General features: G+C 41.5%; 1 protein-coding gene across 7 annotated transcripts in view; it reads left to right on the top strand.

Annotated features, from left to right (window-relative positions):
• Window positions 1-23355, top strand: part of ANKFY1 (ankyrin repeat and FYVE domain containing 1) — an 81874-nt gene that overhangs the window by 7172 nt on the left and 51347 nt on the right. For 4 of the 7 annotated variants that reach the window (XM_072821703.1, XM_072821705.1, XM_072821706.1 and 1 more), the window contains exons 2-3: window positions 8225-8417; window positions 13258-13376. In XM_072821703.1, the coding sequence (XP_072677804.1) occupies window positions 8225-8417; window positions 13258-13376 (312 nt within the window). Of the gene's footprint in view, window positions 1-6829; window positions 7680-8224; window positions 8418-13257; window positions 13377-14170; window positions 14250-23355 lie in introns of those variants that run through there. The other 3 variants (XM_072821708.1, XM_072821704.1, XM_072821709.1) reach the window with 3 other exon arrangements.

Consider the following 23355-nt stretch of genomic DNA (forward strand, 5'->3'; position numbering starts at 1 on the left):
GTTTCATTACATTACTACCATTTGTGTCCATTCACCAGCTAGACCTTTGAGTTGTTTCCTGTTTGTACAGACATGTTTTCATTTTTCTTACCTCAATACCTGGTGGTAGAACTGCTGGGTCACAAGGCAAGTGTATGATTAACTTCTGGAGAAACTGTCGGACTCTCTCCAAAGTGGCTGTGCTGTTCTGTATTCTCACCTCTACATCTTTGCCAGCACTTTCCTTTTAGCCATCTAGTAGGTGTGCAGTGGCCATCAGTGTGGTTTTAATTTGTATTTCTTTAATAACTAATGATACGCATCTTTTTACTTGTATACTTGTCATGCATTTATCTTCTTTGGTGAAGTGTTCAAATTTGTGGCCACTTTTTATTGAGTTGTCTTATTATCGTGAGTTTTAAGAGTTCTTAATATAGTCTAATAACATGTCCTTTGTTGGAAATACTCTTATCAGATAGTTTTTCCTTGTCTGTGGCTTGCCTGTTCATTTTCTTATGTGTTTAAAGAACAACTTTTGAAATTTATAATGTCTAGTTTATCCAATTTTTTCTCTAATTGATTCTTTTTATCCATTTAAGAAATCTGTGCCTCATCTCTTTTTTTTCCTATTTTTTAGTCTAGAAGTTTTATAGTTTTAATCTTTATGTTTAGATGAGTCAACTTTTCCATAGAGTGGTGTGTGAGTTGGGGTTTTCTTGCTCTATATGGATACTCAGTTGTTCCAGTCCCATTGTCCGGTCCTCATTGAAGTGCCTTGGCATGGTTGTCAAACCACCTCACCTGGCTGTATATGTGCAGGTCCGCGTCTGGGTTCCAGGCCATCTGCTGCTCTCAATGTCTATCCTGATGCTGATATGACATTGTCCTGGTTATTGAAGTTTTGAAATCAAGTCATGGAAGTGCTGCATGTTTCTTACCCACTCCTCCCCTCAGTTGTTTTGGCTGTTCTAGGTACTTTTCATTTCCATAGAAGTTGTAGAATGGTCTTGTTAAGTTATACCAAAAAAAAAAAAAATCTGCTGAAATTTTATTGGGATGATGTTGAATCATGGATCAATTTGGGGAAAATTGACATTTTTTTTAAAAGATAAATTTATTCATTTGAGAGAGTGCTTGCATGGGGGTGAGGCAGAGGGAGAGGGAGGATCTCAAGCAGATTCCCTACTGAGTGCTGATCCTAGGAGCCTGAGATCATGATCTGAGCTGAAATCGAGAGTCAGATGCTCAGCCACCCAGATTGCCCCCCCTCCCCCAGAATTGACATCTTAATAACACTGAGCCTTCTGTTACAAGACCATAGGATAACTCTCCATTTATTTACGTTTTTATTCATTTTTTATTTTTTATATTTTTAAAGATTTTATTTATTCATGAGAGAGAGGCAGAGACACAGACAGAGGGAGAAGCAAGGCTCCATGTGGGGAGCCTGATACGGGACTCGATCCCAGGACCCCTGGGTCGCGCCCTGAGCCGAATGCAGATGCTTAACCACTGAGCCACTCAGGCGTCCCTGAGTTTTTAAAATTTCTGTCAGCAATGTTTTATGGTTTTCAGTGTGCAGGTCTTGCATATTTTTTGTTAAATGTATTCATTCCTAAGTAGTTTATATACTATATTCTTGTAAGTGGATTATCATAATTTATTCATAGGGCTTTTAAATCTGGGTAACAGTTGAAATGGAAGTAGCAAGAGGAGTTTGATTTGAAGAACTTTGATTTGGGGCTTGATGAGTTTGTGGTACTTGTAGGTTATCCTCCATGAGAGGCTTTTAAGATTTGGAGCCATTTACAGGGAAGTTACAGTCAAGTATGAGTGTGCATGAGGCATCAGGAAACAAAGTTTAGAGCAACGTGAGTTGTAAGTCTCAACCTTGTAGGTAGTCAGACTAGATGCTTTCTTTTCTTTTCATAATTGGCTCTGGGCATTATTTTGATAGACTAATTCTTTAAAAATCACCTAGAGCGGGGGTTGGTAACTCTGGCCTGTTTGCCAAATCTGACCTGAGACTTACTTTTGTACAGCCCTTGAACTAAGAATAAATAAGTAAATATGTTTTATTTTTTTTAATGATTGAAGAAAAAAATCAAAAGAAGACTATATCTCATGGTATGTGAAAAGTGGATGAAATTCAGTTTTCAGTGTCTGTAAACAAATTTTGGGGGAGAACAGCCCTGCTTATTCATTTGTGCTTTTGCATTACAGTGGCAGAGTTGAGTAGTTGCCATAGACTGTGTGGCCCACAGAGCCTGAAATAGTCCAGTCTGGCCCTTCACCGAGTTAGTTTGCCCAGTCCTGACTTAGAAGGAAGAATCTTGTACAGACCACTGCTGGTTCCTTCTCTGACTGTCCCATGACTTGCTGATTAAATATATGTAGAATTATGTTAGGCTATTCATTGCGAATGCAGATATTTGAGTCTTAAGCATTTTTGGTTAAGTCAAGACTCATGAACTGTCAGAAAGCTCCTCACGATGATGTCTGACCTCAGATTGCTGTTGGTGAAGAGCATGTGGGTGTTTACTATCTGGGCAGAAACATGGTAAAATTATAATGCAGGCTGCTGACAGTCCTCACTGATATTTATCAGCCCTTTTGGGGAAATGATAGGTTTTCTATGTTATGTAAATTTCCATGCTTATTTTTCTAAAGGAAAATTGGAGGAAGAGGAGGGAACATCAGTTGAAACGAGCCACTTGGGATCCCTGGGTAGCGCAGCGGTTTGGCGCCTGCCTTTGGCCCAGGGCGCGATCCTGGAGACCCGGGATCGAGTCCCACGTCAAGCTCCCGGTGCATGGAGCCTGCTTCTCCCTCTGCCTGTGTCTCTGCCTCTCTCTCTCTCACTGTGTGCCTATCATAAAAAAAAAAAAAAAAAAAAAAAGAAACGAGCCACTTAATGAAGAAGTAGATAGTAACCCTTTAAACCAGACACTGCTCTAAATGATTTAACGTGACTTAATTCGTCCTTGACAAAACTCTGAGATACGGCTTTTATTCCCATTTCCTCACAGAGAGCAGTGACTGCCTGAGGTCCCATGGCTAGTTAGTGGGCAGGTTGGGTTCCAGCTCAGTCTAGTGAGGCTCCAGATTAATGCCACTGGGAATGAGACTGTGTTGCCTTTCTAAGGGTTGTGGTAGTAGCAAACATTCACTGACCATACATCGCAGGGCAGGTCTTCTAAGGTCACAACACATTTACAGATAAGAATGAGGCATTTGGCTTAGGTGTCCCCAATAGAAAGTGTGGGGCCAGGGTCTGATCCCACTTAGTCTTGGTCCAGAGTCTGTGCCTTTCCCCCTGCTCTGTGCTGTAGGTCCTCTCTCCGCTACTGCTCAGAATGGTAACTGTATGCTTTTTTCCTATATAAACTCTTAACAGTTTGATCGCACTTCAAGGACACTCTTTTGTTGTTTGCAAGCAGACTTGCTTTCTCCATGATATAAGAAATGGTGTGATGATGGTGGTATCACTGTTCGGCAAGGATGCTGGGCAGGGGAGCATCTGTGATTTTGCGATAAGAGCCCTAAGTCACCCTGAAGCCTTCTTTTATCTTGCCTCTTCTCTGATGATAATCTTTATAGGTCCAGGCAGCTAGAATTTTGTGTCAGCAATTCTGGAGAGAGATTAGGGCTGTTGCTGTAGATTTTGGAATTATGTGTGGATAACTGATAGCCAAAGACATTTACTGGGATTCCTTGAAACAACTTTTATGCCCTCCTAATTTTAAGGGTTAAAGGAATCAGTGACTTTCTATTCTCCAAGGCAAATGTCTTCATAACTCAGTATCCAGATACCTTGTGCCTGTTAGTTTTGTTTCACCCTTCTTGTTTGTGAGCGCCTTGTAGGTACTACATTGGTGCCAGTGTTTGCAAGAGGTGTGAGCTAGACCATCTTTTTAAAAACCTCTCCAAGAGGCAATTCCTAATCTGTAATGCTTAGTCCATGGTAGGTGCTTCATAAATACTTGAAGATGCATAGTTTAAGTGAAATGGAAATGCACAGTTGTGGGTTGGAGCTCTTGAGGAGCATAATACTTAGGTTGGCTAGAATGTGGTGTGATGGGAACCGAGGAGAAAGGGTTCAGTTTGCTTTGTGGAAGAAGCATCAGCGGTCTGTAGCTGCAGGCTGGCCCTGTCTCTCAGGCAAGTGGGATGTAAGTATAACCAGCAGATAGAACTAGCAAGTTGAGGTGTCCTCTGGCCATCCTTTTCATTTGGCTTAGGCAGAGGCAGGAGTGGCAGGCGTGTTTGTCAGTGAGCTCTTGATAATGAGGCTGGGCCTTGCCTGCTAATTATTTGTATTTCTCATATTCTGAGTACTATGTTTTCTACAGACCTGTTGACTGATACTAGTTTAAAGGGAGAATCTGACCAAGAAAGTAAAATACTGAAGCCTGTTACTTATATTTTCTGGACTCAGTATGCTACAGATTCTTACCAGGCTTTATTTAAATCATTTGAAGTAAAACACCCCTCTCTTGGGACGTTTTCCCTTGTTCTCGTGTAAGCCACGTGGCTTCAGGGTCTGGTTGTATCCCCGGCAGAGTGCTGTCTTTTCCATTCCCCTGTAGCTTTATAAACAAACCCGTGTGCCGTGATGGTCATCTTTGTCATTGGCTCTACATTCTTAATGAATGTGACTGGATTATGCACTTGTCTTCTTCAGAGTGGAAATCTTCCAACAAATCAGCGAATGAACCAAAAATGCAATTCAGTGGGTCTTCTGTCTTCACATAAGTTCCCAGAGCCATTTCCCTGCTCGTGATTTGAGGAGGTGTGTGCTGGCTGCTGAACTCTTCCTCCAGGGCTGTCAGCCGTTTTTATTTTTTAAAACATTTGATTTATTTATTCATGAGAGACAGAGAGGCAGAGACACTGCAGAGGGAGAAGCAGGCTCCCTGCAGGGAGCCCAATGTGGGACTTGATCCCAGGACCCTGGGACCACTCCCTGAGCCAAAGGCAAGATGCTCAACTGCTGAGCCACCCAGGTGCCCCCCCCCCAGGGGGGGAGCTGTTTTAAAAGTACACTTTCCCCAACCCCACCCCAGATCTCCTCAACAGCCTGAGTGATTCTTATGCAGCACAGCCTGGGGGTAACATCATCCTGCAGAGCCTGAGAGGCCAGGGGTGGTCACGGGTTTGGCATTATCTGGGAGTTGAACTAAAAAATGTGGTCCTAGGTTCCTCCCTTGAGAAAGTTTTGTGACCTCTGAAAACCCTTCTACTTGGGTATTAGAAAATTATTTGTCTTTGTTTTCCATAATCTTTAAAATGTGTATAAAACAATATATTTGCTTTAAAAGTGCACATAGATTTAAATTTAAATATCGGGGCATCTGGGTGGCTCAGTCAGTTCAGTGTCTACCTTCGGCTCAGGTCATGATCTCAGGGTCCTGGAATCGAGCCCCACATCGGGCTCCCTGCTCAGTGGGGAGTCTGCTTCTCCCTCTGCCCCCTGCCCCCACTCATGCTTTTTCTCCCTGTCAAATACATAAATGAATAAATGAATAAACGAATAAACAAACAAACAAACAAACTTAAAAAACCCCAAAACAGTCTATTAGTATTTCTCTTAAATCTTGTTTTCTTTTTTCCTGTCTGAAAAAATACTGCTTTCTAATTATGAAAGCAGAACATTTGTTTAGAGTACCTGAAATGTGCAGAGAAGTGCAGTAATAATTCCCCCATGAGACCTGCTAATATTTTGTCTGATTTGTCTTTTTATTTCTCAGACATGTGAATATTTATAATAAAATTGGAATTATAGAGTATAGTTTCAGTGCCTGCTTTTTTCTGTTAATATTTATCTTTGAATATGCATGTATAGTGTTACATATTTCTTTGAAAACATTTGTTGCATAACTTCACAATCAAGTACCACACTTAGTTTATTTAATAATTCTTGTGGTTTTGAACCAATTTTTGATTGTTTGCATATTTATAAAGAACAGCAATTGGGTTGCAGGTAGGGGAGGGATGAAGATGAGGAGGGGAAAGGAATCCTCTTTTATGAAACTGGATTGTACAAATATTTAGTGAACCTTTGTGTGTCAGGCCCTGTGGTAGGCTCTGAGATGTAGATGTGAATCCTTTCACATTGGGGATCAGATACAATGACTGAGGGCCTGAATTAAGTCATAGTGGAGATGGGGATACAGCAGACAGGAAGGATTCCCAGAGATGTTTAAGTGGGAAAGTTGATTTCTGTAGGGTTGGGGCCATGCGAGTGAGAGGGAGATATTTTAAGATTATTCCCACATTGCCCCTTTACATAACTGGGGTGGACAGTGGTGTCATTTATTAGTATAGGGACCATACAAAGGTGGAGCAAATTTGCCTAAACTTCTGTCCTGGGTGTAGTGAACTTGAGGTGCCTGTGGGCCACTGGACAGCAGTGTCTTTTAGGCAGATAGATGAGGCTAAGAAAAGAAGTCTGGACTACAGAAATGGGTCCGTGGATCATTGGCACTTAGATTGTGGCATCAGCTGCAGAACCTGACCTGGTGGAGCTCCCTTGGGAATACCTACAGTTGAGAAGAGGGCCAGGGGTATAACCCTGGAGAGTATCAGTGGTCAGTGGTGAGAGGGATGCAGAGAAGCATGGGAAAGACAGAATCGGAATTGGAAAGAGGGTAGCATTGTGGTTGCTGAAAGAAGGGAATAAAATTGTCATATGCTGCTTGGTAGGTCCAGGAGAAGAACCATGGCAAGTGTCTGTTGGATTTGGCTATTAGGTCATTGTTGAGGAGTTTCAAGGGAATGGCGGGGACAGAGGGGGGAGTGGCTGGGGAGTAGGGGTCAGGAGGTGGTGTATGGAAGGGTAGTGGTGGGCAGATGTGCTGTGGAAGGAGGGTTTTGTTTTGCTAGAGTCCTGAACAGGTTTATGTGTGCTCTTTTCAACCCAGTTGAAAGAGATTGAAGCTGCTAGAAGGGTGGTTGATGCTAAAGCAGAGGACCTGCGCAGAGTGATGGGATTGGGGCCTAGGTGGAGGGATTGCACACTTGGGTAGGTGGAAGATGCTTACCCTGAGGGAGCACAGGGTGGGCGGGAGGAATTGTGGCCAGAGTTGTTAGCAGTAGCTCACTTTGCTCAAGACACTGAGAATGAGGCAGGTTGCATGCAAGATGGGCTTGACGGCAGTGTCTTGTGAGGGGTAGAAGGGGGAGGGGCCAAGGCCCGGAGCTCTCTATTTCCATGGTTAGAGGTCTGGATCTGTAGAGGTACTGATTAACATCGTGCCCTGAGTCCATCAAGACTTTGGATCCCAGGTAACGGAGAAGGAGAAGGGGAGTTTCTTCACCGTGTACTTCCTCAGGGAAGTCTTCCCTGGTGTCCTAAGTTAAATTTATTACTAGTTCTCTACTTCTGTGCTTTCCTTCTAGTGCTCCTAGAGTTGTATTTCTGCGTTTGATTGTTAGCAGTGTTATTGTAATCATAAAAGTTTCCTCAGCAAACTGAAAGCTCTGAGGACAAATACATCTGAATTTGCTTACCAATGTGCAGTGTCTGGGACCTAGTAGGTGCTCAGTAAATGTTTGTTGAGTTTAAGAATCAAATATAGTAGTTCTCAACCTTTTTAATCCGCCTCAGCATGCCTGTGGATGTGACCTGCTTTCATCTGAACCATTATTGACTGCTCTGCTTCTTTCCTGAAGGAGGGGAGGTCAGGTGGCGTGGAATAGTGAGTAATAAACCACAGGCCCTGGTGTGAGAATGTATGGGCTTTTAGCCCAGCCCCATGTCTCAGCAGCCACAGGACTATAGCATCCTCACCTGTGGAGTGGCTGGTGATTGTGCCAACTACATGGGGTTGTTTTGAAGCTTGCCTGAAAGAGTTCACATATGACATATAAGAATCAATTTTCACTACTAGTGATTGGGAAAAAAAAAGTCCTAGGTGATTTTGATAATCTTTCTTTGAGACTCCTGGCTTGATGATAAAGGATTTGCAGGGCAGGTACCTGTTAGCATCTTAAGTGTGTTTGTTTCTTGTCATTTATTGAATATTGAGCTTCAGAGAAACTGAGTAGAGAAATCCCTGAACCATAGGGTCTTTCTGGCCCACTAATGCGGTGGCACCTGTAAACAAAGCCATTATGGGTCCTCAGTCAGTATTGCTAAGAAGTAGATATTTTGCTAGCGGTCCTGTCTGTGGGGTGAGGAATTGGTGAATGCTGTCTGCTTCACATGTGCCACAATAAACATGATTCTTTGTTTCCCTCACAGAGGAGGTGGCCAAGTTGGAGAAGCACTTGATGCTTCTCCGACAGGAGTATGTCAAGCTGCAGAAGAAACTGGCAGAGACGGAGAAGAGATGCACTCTCTTGGCTGCGCAGGCAAACAAGGAGAACAGCAATGAGTCCTTCATCAGCCGCCTGCTGACCATCGTGGCTGACCTGTATGAGCAGGAGCAGTATAGGTGAGCCTGTGGACGCAGGACTCTTTGGATGGATTCCCTTTGGATGTCACTCCTCTCTTACTGACTCCCTTCCAAGTTAATTTTTCTCTAACCAGGATACTAGCAAACCTTTAGTAAACCTGGAATATAACCCCTTTGGGGCAAGATTTAGTTTCTTTTATTTCCTGTTTATTTTCAGCACAGAGTTTGGGAGTTGTGGTGATAGCATTAGTGATGTAGACTGGAATTAGCTTACATGTCCAGGGATTCAGAGGGAAAGGTTACTTTCTCTTGGGATAATAAAGGAAAGAGTCTTGGAATGAGTGGGGAGGGTAGCAGGGTGATTGGGGAGGATCTGCAGTCACACAGCCTGTGGTAGAGGCTCAACGGGCACTTATGGCTGTGTGACCTGAAGTTGTGTGACATGCTACAGACTCCTAATCTATAAAATGAGGATGCTGCTGCTTACCATTATGTTGTGAGGATTAAGTTAATAAGTACATGTTTGAATCACTTAGATCAGTGTCTGGCACATAGTAGCTGTTGTTACTAAGTGAGTTTTGAGGTAAATGTTTTAGATGGGGCAGGGTTCAGGTCTTTATCTAAAGACCACGAGGTTCTAGTAGGGGAGCCTGAGGTTAGGCTGAGACATAGCATCATGCAGAGGATTCAGAGGACAGGAGGGGCTGTCATGGGGTATGTGTCCATGTGGGGGGCACTGGAAGAGGTGGGCAAGGTAGGGTGGTTTGCATTGGGAGACCAAGATGGGAAATTTGGACTTGATCCTCTAGGCATTGTGGGACAGCACTTTGACTTGTCGGACTGTCATCGTCAAAGTGGTGTTACAGGAAGACGAACCTAGTATCATCGTGTAGGTAGCACCGTGCAGAGGATAGGGTGGAGGAGTGGCTGGAATGTTGTGCATAGTCTAGACCAGAGATGAAGAAGGGTCAAATCAGGATGATGGCAGTGGCTGTGGAGAAGACATGGGTGTGAATGTACATACGAGGGAGAGTTCGGCTACTGAGGAGATGGACGATCAGACTAGCTAAGACTTAGTAAAATTCTACAATAAATCAGGACATTTAAAATAGATAACGTCCAGAACTGCCATCTTCCAACTTAATCATTTGTAAAAGAAAGAAAAATTTAATACCAAAAACATAGGAAGTATATACTCTGAGTAAGGATAGCCTTTAAAAATGAACAGATATAGCTACTTGTAAAATATAGTTCATTGTCTCTTTTTTTTTCTTCTTTTTTCCATGGACAAGTGAAAACTGTTTCCCCCGGTGTGGGGAAGCCTGACCCTGCACTGTTGTGGGCGCCTTGCTTGTACTCCAAGGATCTTCTCCCTTAGAACTCCCATTGTTGGAATATAAAAAATAGTGAAAGGGAATAAAGGGGAAAGGAGAGAAAATGAGTGGGAAATATCAGAGAAGGTTACAGAACATGAGAGACTCCTAACTCTGGGAAACGAACAAGGGGTGGTCGAAAGGGAGGTGGGCGGGGGGTGGGGGTAACTGGGCGATGGGCACTGAGGGGGGCATTTGATGGGATGAGCACTGGGTGATATGCTATATGTTGGGAAATTAAACTCCAATTAAAAAAAAAAAGAACTCCCATTGTTTACTTTCTGTTACTTCTCCGCCTTGTGCATCCATTATACTGCGGCCCCTGTGGGAGGCCACGGACTGGGCCCGCTCACTGTAGTGTGGTCCCATAGCTTCAGCATGCACCTGCTGAGCTGCTTAAGCTTAAGCCTGTCCCCTCACCCAATGCAGGTTGGAGATCCCATGGTGAATGGGGCCTTCAGAGGTGACTGGGGCTTTGTAGATGGAGTACCTGAAGCTGGAAAGCAGATGGTTTCTAAAGCAGATGGTCTTTTACTAGAATAAGAAAAAAAAAATCCACAAACCTTTGTCCCATAATATGCATGTTGTTGAAGACTTTATTTATTTTATTTATTTATTTATTTATTTTTAAGATTTTATTTATTTATTCTTGATAGAGAGAGGGGCAGAGACACAGGCAGAGGGAGAAGCAGGCTCCCTGCAAGGAGCCCAATGCAGGACTTGATCCCGGGACTCCAGGATCACGCCCTGGGTCAAAGGCAGGCGCCAAACCGCTGAGCCACCAGGGATCCCTGTTGAAGACTTTAAACAGTATTTATAGGGCAGCCCTGGTGGCGCAGTGGTTTAGCACCACCTTCAGCCCGGGGTGTGATCCTGGAGACCCGAGATCGAGTCCCACATCAGGCCCCCCTGCGTGGAGCCTGCTTCTCCCTCTGCCTGTGTCTCTGCCTCTCTCTCTCTCTCTGTCTCTATGAATAAATAAATAAAAAAATCTTTAAAAAACCCCCACTATTTATATGTGCATCTCGTTAACTGGAGTAATTAAAGAATAGGTATTCAAAGGGTTTTAAGTTGAGAAATGTGGAAAAAATTGGTCCCTTTATTTTTACTTAAGTTCAGAAGAAGGTTTTTGTTCCTTATGATAGTTAAAAGTGACGGTAATACATCATTCTTCCAGTAATCAAGCTTACAGTTTTCCTGTTAAAGTGTTTGAGAAACTACCAAGAAGAAGGTCTTACTTAGGCTTCCTCTCCAGTAACAATATCCTAGTATCTGTATTTTACAAGGAAATGCTCTTTGACTGGAGTGAAAATTAAAAAAAAGAAATTATTTATTTGAGAGAGAGAGAGGAGAGAGGGAGAGAGAGAGAGAGAGAGAGAGAGAGAAAACCAGCAGGGGGGAGGTGCAGAGGGAGAGGGAGAGCCGACTCCCCACTGAGCAGGGAGCCCAATACGGGACTCGATCCCAGGACTCTGAGATCATGACCTGAGCTGAAGGCAGATGCTCAACTGACTGAGCCACCCAAGTGTCCCTAGAATGAAAATTTTTAAAAATTATTAGCCTCCTATTTGTTTCTGCTTAGTGTTCTCAGAAACTTACCCAGTCTTCCTTTTTTTTTTTTTTAAAGATTTTATTTATTCATGAGAGACCCAGAGAGAGAGGGGGCGGTGGGCAGAGACACAGGCAGAGGAAGAAGCAGGCTCCATGCAGGGAGCCCGACGTGGGACTCGATCCCAGGTCTTCAGGATCACGCCCTGGGCCGAAGGCGGCACTAAAACACTGAGCCACCCAGGCTGCCCTAGTCTTCCATTTTTGAATTGCATTTATAGAAATTGTTATTGTTAGAAAATATTAGCAAAGTCCTTGTCTGTATTTCCCTTTGGTATGTTAGACTACAAAAGAGAAAACAATTTGGCCTGACAGTCATGAATATACAGAAATATTCATTTTTATGATTTTGTGGCTAGAAGTCAGTCAGTGGCTGAAATTGGAAACGAGTGTTCATTTAAATTATCAGAATTTATTTATTTATTTTTTAAATTATCAGAATTTAATACTTTATACATAAATACAGTTTAAAAATTTGTGCTTTATAAACAGCTTGTTTTCATGAATTTTAGAAATTTTGTCAATGGATATGATTTGTTCTATTATTCTATCTAATAAAATATCAATTATTTCTTTTTATTTGTTGATTAATAATATTTTACTATGTTAACAGTAATTAGTTGGTAATAATTTGAAATACTGAGTATCCTGTTGCTCTTCTGATCAACTGTGATTAGTTGCAGCCTGGTCTTCATTGCAGCTGGAATTGCTGACATGCTTACATCATCATATAGTACATTCTGGATGGTGTGTTTGTGGGATAAACTGCATCTGTATCAAGCATTATATAGAAACAGTGTTCTGCTCGGGTCTCTTAAGTGGATGAGTTAATTCATCAATAGGTTTTTTTTTCCTTTTATTGTAGTGACTTTTGTGTATTTAGTTTGTAAAGGTTTCCACCCTAACATGTTTTGAAGGGGAGTATGAAAATAAAAGAACATGTAAATACACAGAATGATTATAATTAATGACTTTGGATTGCTGCCAACAAAGCCATCTGGCACATGCTTGTGTCAGCCCAGTGGGTCATCCTTAAGTTTTTGTTAAATGTCCAGACGCTTTCCTCCCTCAGCATTTGACATTTCAGAGTCAAACATAAATAACTATTTGGAAAGCTTTTTTCACATAATGGTTTGTCATAAATATGGAAATTTTTTTTTTTTTTTAAAGATTTTTATTTACTTGAGGGAGAGAGAGAAAGTGAGAGAACACAAGTCGGGGGAAAAGCAGACTCCTCACTGAGTGGAGAACCTGACACAAGACTCAATCCCAGGACCCTGAGATCAGGACCTGAGCCAAAGGCAGATTGCCTAACCAACTGAGCCACCCAGGTGCCCCTAAAACATGTTTGAAAAAAAGATTTCTCCTACTCCATTTCCTTATAAATGGTTGAGTAAAATATGTCCAATAATAGGTCTTAATGTTTCTTTTGAGATCAGGAATCTGGATATTGGGTTTCATGTTCTTGCCAGCTTTGTCAAAGCCAATTTTTAGTTTTTCCGCATACCCTTGTTTAAGCGCCAGGACAGTACAGAGCTAGTGTCCTGCTGTTTACCCTTCCTGTTTTTCTCTCCCTGATGATTTATCCTGATTTATTCTGCATGAAACCTCATCTTGATTTTATATGAATATTAATCCTATTTAACTAGTAGATTCACCACCTTAAGAATCCCACTAAGGGAAAAGCAGAACATCCTATGTGAACTGAAGCTTGAATGTAGAAATACAAACATGTCTAGCAATGTATATTATACACATGGCCCAGTACAGTTCAATGCTAGCACAGAGAGAGAGGTTTGCTGTGATTTTTTTTCTTTTGCAGATATATGTTGATCAACCCCTCTATTTATCATTTGTGAATCCTAGCCATACCTAATTATGACATTTTTCTTTATCAGCGACCTGAAGATAAAGGTTGGAGGCCAGCACATCCACGCACACAAGTTTGTCCTGGCAGCCCGCAGTGATAGCTGGAGTCTGGCTGCTTTGTCTTCCACCGAGGAGCTGGACCTTTCAGGTGAGCCTCTGACCTGGTGAGGGTTCAGAACTGCTAGCGCAAGAACTCTTGGCAGAAAGTTCTGTGTGTCATTTTGAAATATTAGTGGTTTAATGAAAGTAGAAAACGTATCAGTCAATGGTGACCATAAACTAGTTAAATAATTAGTGAATCGGTGGGTTGAACTCAAACACTTGTTTGATATCTGACTAATAAATTGTAAATATTTGGATATATTCAATATTCTTAAAATTTATAAATTTAAAGTATATGTCCAGAAACTCTTTTCATATAATATTACAAATATGGGAGCAAGGATAGAAAAACGTTTTTCTTCACCTAAAAAGTCTGGTGTTCATTTGTTTAAAATTTAATCATAGTTGCCCAAGTACTATTCCTGATTTACAGGAACTGAACTCAGAAGTAAGAGTTACTCTAGAGACGAGGAGTTGTCTTTCTTTAGCGTTAAAGGATGACCATTAGGCTTCAGAATTTGAGCGGGTGCATTGAGCTGTTTAATGTATGACTTAAACTTGTTTTATGCCACATTATGTTGTATAGAATTTGGGTGAATGCGGTAGTAAGTAGACTTCTAAAATTCATTTTCAAAAGTTTACTTTAGAATTGCATTATCATTTATTACCTACTTTTTTAAAAAAGCAAATTTAAAATTTAATTCTCTTATTAATAGTCATGACAATTAGAACATATGGTAAGGAGATACTCAGGTAATAGGTTAATAAGTTACTTGGCAGAAGTGATTGGCTGTGTGAAAATGCTGCTGAATTAGATCTTTCTTCAAAAGGTTTGCCAGTTCGGAAGGTACTATTTTCTATGTGCAGTGCTGGGAACACTGAAATGATTACAACAAAGTCCTCGCCGTACAGAAATGAGGTAATAACAGATCATTTCAGGCCAGGGTTCTGCATACAGTATTATAATTGTTTTATGTCTAAGGCACAGAAGATCAGCATGGGCTGATCTGAGCAGTGTTCCAAGGTTAAGTGGGCGTTTATATTAAGAGTTTAGGGGAGCAGATGGCTAATGCATCTTTACTGGAGTGAACTCTTGTTTCTTTAGGATCATTTCTGGGGTTTAGCCTGAGACCCGTAATTCAGAATTGCAAATACAATATCTATGCATGGATACACATATGTGTCTATACATAGGCGCCTATACCTGTGACTACACATCTGTTTGGGAGACAGTCTTTGCTGCTGTACGACGAAAATCTCTGAGCAGAGCTTTCCCTGAGGCCATATGTCTTTGACTCCCTATGTAACAGAACTGTGGATAACGTTTATTTATTTATTTTTAAAGATTTTATTTATTTATTCATGAGAGACACAGAGAGAGAGAAGGCAGAGACATAGGCAGAAGGAGAAGCAGGCTCCTCGTACGGAGCTGCTGCATGTGGAACTCAATCCCAGGACTCCAGGATCATACCCTGGGCTGAAGGTGGTCCTAAACCTCTGAGCCACCCAGGCATCCCTGTGGATAACTTTTAAAGCCCATTAGATCATGAGGTATTCTTCACAAGATGCATGATAGGATCTTAATTTAACTACATGACCAGGTAGTTTACAAAGACTAGAGTAGATTATGTTGAATGCAATCAAAATGAATAAGAGTGGAGAACAAACCAAACTTTGTAAGGATACAGAAAATTGCATTAAAATGTAAAAAGCCTAATTCAAACATTACCATTTTGCTTTTACTTTTTTAGTACATCCTAACACTGAAGAGTAGCTTTAAGTCAGTGACTGAGCGCAAGACTGCATCACTGTGAATCCGGAGATTAAAAAATGTTAAGTGTGGGAAAGTGTAGTGTTCATGCCTTTAAATGTCCTTGGGCTCCTTCGTGTTGTAAATACTAAGCCTGGTTTGATCCCTGTGGGATCACAGGAGGGAGCCACAGCAGAGCAAGGTTTTGTGTCTTGGGTAGATTAGACACCTCCTTGTTAGCTGACAGCCCAGCCTGTGGTGGTTCTTTTTTTCATACAGTTTATCCATGAAATTTGTCCTGGGGTGAGTTCGAAGGAGGTGGTGCTAGAGGTGGGCCTGTTAGCCTTTATTCCCTTGTGTGTTCAGTCGCAGCCCTGCTGCATTGCCTGGGGGTTGTGGGTGCCATCGCCCAGTTTGGGTTGTAGCAGCTGGGAGTGCCTCCCAATCCTGTAGGTTATGTGATACCTGGAAGCACTGACCCTGCAGGGCTGGCCAGCAGTTTGAGGGAGATTGAGAATAAGCTCTTGTAAACAAGTGTATAAATAGTACAGCAGCTATGTTTTAAGTGGTTGAACTTTTCCACACTAATGGAGTTGATAAAATCATTTCACGAATTTATTGGTGTTTTGTTTCTTCAGAATTATTCCCTCCATATCACAGATGATGGACACCTCAAGGCACTAGGACACAGAGCAGTGAACAGAATTAAATTCCTGTTTGCATGGAACTTACATTCTTAGACTGACTCTCTGAGTTCCACATTTTCTTTTGAAGTTTTTGTGTAATTGGTATTTCTTAAAACTCAAAATAAGTACAACTTTGTGTTAGTCATTGTAAGGGTTTTAGCATGTGTTGGTGAGGATACAGTAAGGCATTGAATGCCAAGTATTTAAAACGTGTCCGAATATATGAGAGTTTTCTTAACCCATACGTTGTTCCAAAGAGTACATACACTGTAGTGTCTGGTATGATGCATTGACAAAAGTGCAGTTATTTCTGTAGGATTTGCAGTAAGCACATAACCTCAGTCTAATTGTGAGAAAGTATCAGACAAACCCAAATTGAGGAACATTTCACAAAGTAACAGGCCAGTGTCACTGAAGTCTGTCAGGGTCATGAAAGACAAGGTACCAATATTACAGACAGGAGAACAGGGAGACAGTGAAATGCAGTATGGTTTCTGTACCATAACAAGGAAAAATTGACAAGATTTGTAAAGGTCCATAATTAGGTAACAGTTCTGTGTCAGTCCTAATTACCTAGTTTTGATTATTGTCCTGTGATTAGTTAGATGTTAATATAAGGGGAAGATGGGTAAGGGGTATCTGGGAACTCTGTAACTTTTCTGTAAGTCTGAAATTATTTCAAAACACAAAGATAAAGAGATAGAAATTTGCTTTTTATTTCTTTATTGTTTGAATTATAAAGATACATTTGTTAAGATACTGAGTGATCAACTGGGAGGAGAAAGAATTTAACTACTAGCTCAACAGAGTATTTCCAGACTGGAAGGAGAGCTTCTCTGTGAAGTAAAACTGCTTGCTTCAGGCAAAACGACTTGTTTATAGTATCCCTATAACACTTTAGCAAGAACGGCTCCCAGCATTAGACTACTTGCTTTGAAGATAGAGTTTCTGGTGTGCTTTCTCCAGCAAAGGTCTGATGCTTTCCTGGCATAACTGTTTGTGGTGAGTCCTTCAGCTTTCCTGGAATGTGTCCTGCGTTCTGTCAAGCCTGTCCAAATACCGGAGAGCATCCTTCTCCCTCCTGTTGAGTCTGCTAGGGCAAGCTGTGCCCTGAAGCACCCCCTAGAGGCTGCCCTGTACAGTGGAGAGCACCCCAGAGAAGCAGGAGGAGCACTTTGCTGCAGCTCACAACCCCTCCCCCCCAACCCCGGCATCCGCAAGGTGTTTTTGTTTTTAAGAGAAACACAGCAATACTTGAATACTTGATGTCTGTTGGATACCGTGTGAACTGCTAGCTGAACGTGGTTCAGTTAGGGTTAGATCATGCTGTGTTCCTTTGGATGATATCCATGGTAGACTTAAAGTATGTCCATAAATAATTTGATCCTCCTCCCTTCAGAGGTGGGACCCTAAACCCCTTCCTTCAGTACAGGCCGACTGAGCTCTACCCGAGAGATGGGGGTGGAAGTGATGGCAGGTTCCTTTTGAGGCAGTCGTGGAAGGCACTGTGATTTCCTCGTTGGTCTGTCTTTTGGACTACTCTGGAGAGCTAGCTGCTCTGTGCTGAGGATGTCACACAGCCTTGTGGGCTCCTGCTGAATGCTCATGCCCCTTGCCTGACATTCTCTGGCAGACTCTGTATCATCGGTGGTGAAACTCCCTTACTCCATCCTGGTGTTGCTGTTGTGTTTTTCTAATTATTGTTTATGTTAACTTTGTGTTATTGTGTAAAATAGTCTTACAGCAGCACCCGGGTGGCTCAGTCGGCTAGGCATCTGCCTTCAGCTCAGATCATGATCCCAGGGTCCTGGGATCGAGTCCCACATCGGGCTCCCTGCTCAGCAAGGACTCGGCTTCTCCCTCTGCTGCTCCCCCTACTTCTGCTCTCTCTCTCAACTCTCTCTGTCAAATAAGTAAATAAAATCTTTAAAAAAGATAAAATAGTCTTTTAATACTAGTAGTAACAGTCATGTTCACATGGTTATTACTGCGTCCTGGTAGAGCTCTGTGTATACTTCACCTGTATTCACTTACTCATCTTTAGAATGGTGTTTTGAGATGAGTATTGTTTGCTTCTATTTCATAGATGAGGGAACTGTGAGGGATGGTAATATTGAACGACTCACCCCAGTCAGCAGTAGGAAGTATGCAAGCTGGAGTTTGAACCCAGCCAGTTTGGCTACAGAATCCTCGCCATTAACCACAGTGTTGTGCTGCCTCTCACCTTTGATTTCTTTGCTTCCAACTTCATTGAGATGTAAAGAAAGTGTAATAAATTGCCCTTATTGAAAGTGTATAGTCTGCTCACTTGACATAATTGTGAAACCATCCACAGAATGACAAACACTTTCACCTCCCTAAAATTTCCTCCCATGTCTTTGTAATCCATCTCTCTTCCATCCACATCCCCAGGCATCCACTGATTGGCTTTCATTATTGTTAGATTAACTTGCATATTCTAAACTTTTGTAAAAACAGAATCCTGGAGTTTATAATATCTTTCTCCCAGCTTCATTCACTCAGCATACAAACTGAGATTTGTCCAAAATCTCTGTATGCTGTGGTTTCAGTTGTTCATTCCTTGTCACCCCTGAGTAGTATTCCATGTGTGCATGTACCGTGCTGTGTGTTCTTTTGGTGACCTGCTGGTGGACGTTTGGATGGTACAAATAAAATTTGTGTGCTTGATCGTGTCTGTGTTTCTCTTGGGTAAATACTTAGGGTGACTCAGTTTACTGTTAGGGAACTACCACCCGTTTCTGAAATGGATGCAGCAGTCACACCCCATCCGCAGTGTGTGTCAGAGCCCCCTGGCTTCCAGATCCTTACTGACACCGTGGGCAGGTTCACCATACGAAGGGATATGGAGTGCACGGTGGTTTCATTTCCCATTTCTCTGAGGACCAGTAATGTTGAGAGTACCTCGTGTGTTACTGACCATTTGTGTGTCTTCTTTGGGGAAGTGTTATTTATTTTTTAAAATTTTATTTATTCAAGATAGACATAGAGAGAGATAGAGACAGGCAGAGGGAGAAGCAGGCTCCATGCAGGGAGCCCGACGTGGGACTCAATCCTGGGACTCCAGGATCACACCCCGGGCCAAAGGCAGGCGCTAAACCGCTGAGCCACCCAGGGATCCCCTCTTTTGCCCTTTTAAAAATTGGGTTTCAAGTTTTGAATTGTAAGCATTCTGTATATAATCTGGATACAAGTTATTTGTCTGAAAGCAAGCATTCCTGCCTTGTTCCTGATCTCAGAGGGAAGGAGTGTGATCTTTAAACACTACATATAACTGTTGATTGTAGGGTTTTTGTAGATGTGCCCTTTGTCAATTTGAGGATTCTTAGTGTTTGAGATATTTAGGACGTGGTTTTGAATTTTGTCAAACCCTTTATTTTTCTATCTACTGAAATGACTCTATAGTGTTTCCCATTTATGCTGTTAATATAGAGGATTACATTGATTTTTTTTTTTTTTTCAGTGTTAAAACTAGCTTTGCATTCCTGGTCTAAATGCCATGTGGTCACTATGTGTTATCTAAGTTGTAGACTTTGCAGTTTTCTCTTATTATTCTCTAATGACTTTTTTCATTGCCAGTGTTGGTGTTTTATGTTCTCTCCCTTTTATAACTTGATCAATCTACTTAGAAGTTTGTTGATTTTATTGATCTTTTCAAAGAATCAACTTTGCCTTTGTTAATTTTCTCTATCGTCTAGTTCCTGTTTTAATAATTTCTGCCTTTTTCTTCCTTCTACATTCTCTAGATATACTTTACTCTTTTTTCCCCTAGTTTCTTAAAGTGGAACCTTAGGTTATTTATTTTTGATCTTCTGTTCTAATACAAGGATTTAAACTTCCCATTTCCTTCTAAGCACCACTGTAGCTGCATCTTGTAGATTCTGATATGTTGTCTTTTGGTTCAAGGAATGTTCTAATTTTCTTTGTCATTTCTTTAACCCATGAATTATTTGGAAGTATGTTGCTTAGTTTCCAGATACTTGGAGTTTTCCTAAATATTTTAGCATGACTAATTTCTTTCCTTCTTTCCTTTTTTTTTTTTTTTTTTTGGATGGAGAGTGCAGGCATGCACAGAATGGAGGGTGGGAGGGACAGAGGGAGAGAGGGAAGGAGAGAGAGAGCATCTAAAACAAGATGCCACCCAGCGCAGAGCCTGACACAGGTCTCCATCTCTCCGCCCTGAGATCATGACCTGAGCCAAAACCCAGAGTCTAACACCTAACCAGCAGAGCCACCCAGGGGCCCAGGAGTAATTTCTAATTTTTTTTTAAGATTTTATTTATTTATTCATGAGAAACACAGAGAGAGAAGCAGAGACACAGGCAGAGGGAGAAGCAGGCTCCCTATGGGGAGCCCAATGTGGGACTCAATCCTGGGACCCTGGGATCATGCCCTGAGCCGAAGGCAGACATTCAACCACTGAACCCCCCAGGTGTCCCTGATTTGTAATTTAATTCTGTTATTGTCAAGTAACATACTTTATATGGTTTTGATCCTTTTAAATTTATTGAGGTTTGTTCTGTGGCTCAGCATATGGTCTATCTTGGTGAACGTAAGTGCCCATGAGAAGAAAGTGTGTTCTACGATTTTTGGAGATAGTCCTTTTTAGGTGTTTGATACTATTGTTCAGACTTTTTGTATAGTTTCTTTTTCTTTTCTGTCCAGTTCTGTTAGTGCCTTGAAGATGGGTGTGAACGTTGCCTCTGGTTTCAGGATTGTCAATATCTCCCTTCTTCTGTTCATGTTTGCTTCATATATTTTGGGCCTTGTCATTATGCACTTATATGTTTATTATGACTTCCTGATGAAGTGTGGCTTTTATCATTTTGAAATGATAATATTTCTGGTAATATTCTGTGTCTTGAAGCCTGTGTCTGACATGAGGTAGTTACTCTGGTCTCCTTAATATTTGCAGGGTATATATATTTTTTGTATTTGTTTACATTTATCTTACCTGTATTTTTTTAAACATGTCCCTTGTTGGCAGCACATAATGAGGTCCTGCAGTTCTATCTCTTCTTTTTAGGTGGAGTGCTTAGACCACCAGTATTTAATGTGATTATTTTTACGATGAAGCCTATCATCTTATTTGTTTGTCCCAGCTTTTTTCTGGAGTTCTCATTTTCTTGCCTTCTTTTGGATAATTTGGATATTTAGCATTCCATTTAGAATTTTTAAAAAGATTTATTTATTTTTAGGGGCACCTGGGTGGCTCAATTGGTTGAGCAAATGCCTTCGGTTCAGGTCATAATCTCAGGGTCCTGGAACTGAGCTCTGTGTCAGGCTCCCTGCTCGGTGAGGAGTCTGCTTCTCTGTCTCCCTCTGCCACTCCCCTTGCTTATGCTCTCTCTCCCTGTCAAATAAATAAAGTCTTTTTAAAAAAGATTTATTTATTTTTAGAGTGAGAGATTGAATGTGCACAGGGGAAAGGGGCAGGGGGAGAAGGAGAGGGAGTCTCTAGCAGACTCCATGCTGAACTCAGACTTCCACGTGGGAATTGATCTCTCTACCCTGAGATCACAACCCGAGCCAAAATCAAGAATTAATGGCCTAACTGTGCCAATCGGGGACCTCCCCACACTTTTTTTTTTTTTTTTTTTTTTTTAGAGATTTCATTTATTTATTCATGAGAGACACACAAAAAAGAGAGAGAGAGAAAGAGAGAGAGGAGAACAGACACAGGCAGAGGGAGAAGCAGGCTCAGTGCAGGGAGCCTGACGCCTGATGTGGGACTGGATCTGGGGTCTCCAGGATCACACCCTGAGCTGAAGGCGGCGCTAAACCACTGAGCCACCTGGGCTGCCCCCTCCCCCCTTTTTAAGATTTATTTATTTTTAGAGAACATGAGAGAGCAAGTATTCCATTTAGATTTACTGACTTCTTGACTACTTCTGTTTATATTATTGCTTCGTGTTTGATTTATCTAGGGTAAAGTTCGTCCACTTCAGCATTGTTGATATTTTGGACTCTTTAATTCTTTGTTATGGGAGCTGTGCATTGCAGGGCGTTTACCCTTTAAATGCCAATAGCACTCCCCCAGTTTTGACAACCAGAAGTATTACTGGACATTGAGAGGTCCCTTGGGGGCAAAACTGGCCCTGGTTGAGAACTACTTTAGGGACTGCAATATATATATATGCCACTCACTTTTGATAGAGTAGTTATAGTCTATTTGTAGTCTGTGGTCTATTTGTACTACATCATGTAAAATGTAAAAACCTTTGCAACCATGTAGGCCTGTTCACACTTCTACCACAGACCTTTATGATATAGCTGTCACACATGTTCCAAGTACATACATTGAAAATCCCATTCTTCACAGTTGTACATACTTAAACTCAGCAGGATTAAGAAGTCATTTATATTTACTCAGATAATTCTTTTTCTTGTGTTGTCCCTTCATTTGTCAAGATCCATGTTTCCCTCTGGTATCATTTCTTTTCATCCTGAAGAACTTCCTTTTGTAGTTCTTACAGACAAAGTCTGTTAGTGAGATTCTTTTCCCTCATCTGAGGGTGTCTTTTTTTTTTCCTTGTGTCTAAAGGATATTTTCCCTGGATATAGACACTGAGTTGACAGCTCCCTTTTCTAAATGAACTTTAAAAATGTTGTTCCACTTTGTTCTGGCCTCTGTGGTTTCTTTATTTTTTTTTTTAATTTTTATTTATTTATGATAGTCACACAGAGAGAGAGAGAGGCAGAGACACAGGCAGAAGGAGAGGCAGAGACACAGGCAGAGGGAGAGGCAGGCTCCATGCACCGGGAGCCTGACGTGGGATTTGATCCCGGGTCTCCAGGATCGCGCCCTGGGCCAAAGGCAGGCGCTAAACCGCTGCGCCACCCAGGGATCCCGCCTCTGTGGTTTCTGATGAGAAATCTGCAGTCATGGGAATCTTGCCTGTATGTAGTGGTCATTTTTCTCTAGTTGCTTTCGAGACTTTTATTTTTATTTAAAATTTTTTAATCATAGTAAAAGATACTTAAAATTTAAAATTTACAATTTTAAACATTTCTAAGTGTTTAGTAGTGTTAAGTATATTCACATTACTGTCAGCCTATCTCCAGAACTTTCTAATTTTGCAAAACTGAAACTCCATACCCATTAAATAACTCCACATTTCTCCCTGTGTCTAGTTCCTGACAACTACAATTCTACTTCCTGTTTCTATGAATTTGATAACTTTAATTACCTCATATAAGTGGAATCATACAGGATTTGCCTTTTTGTGTTTGGCTTATTTCACCTAACACAGCATCTTCAGGGTTCATTCGTGTTGTAACAAGTGTCAGAATGTCCTTTCCCCCCCCTTTTTTTTTTTTTTAAGATTTGCTTATTAATTTGAGGATGGGGAGAGCTAGAGGGAGAGAAGGCATTTCTCAAGCAGACTGGGCCCTGTGCTCAGAGCCTGTGGGGCTTGATCCCAGGACCTGAGGTCATGACTGGAGTCAAAATCAAGAGTCAGATAGATGCTTAGCCAACTGTGCCACCCAGGTGCCCAGAATTTCCTTCTTTTTTAAGGCTGAGTAATATTCCACTGTCTGTATATACCACATCCTATTTGTCCATTCAT

This window comes from Canis lupus, chromosome 3 (assembly GCF_048164855.1).
Source record: "Canis lupus baileyi chromosome 3, mCanLup2.hap1, whole genome shotgun sequence".
Lineage (NCBI taxonomy): Eukaryota > Metazoa > Chordata > Mammalia > Carnivora > Canidae > Canis > Canis lupus.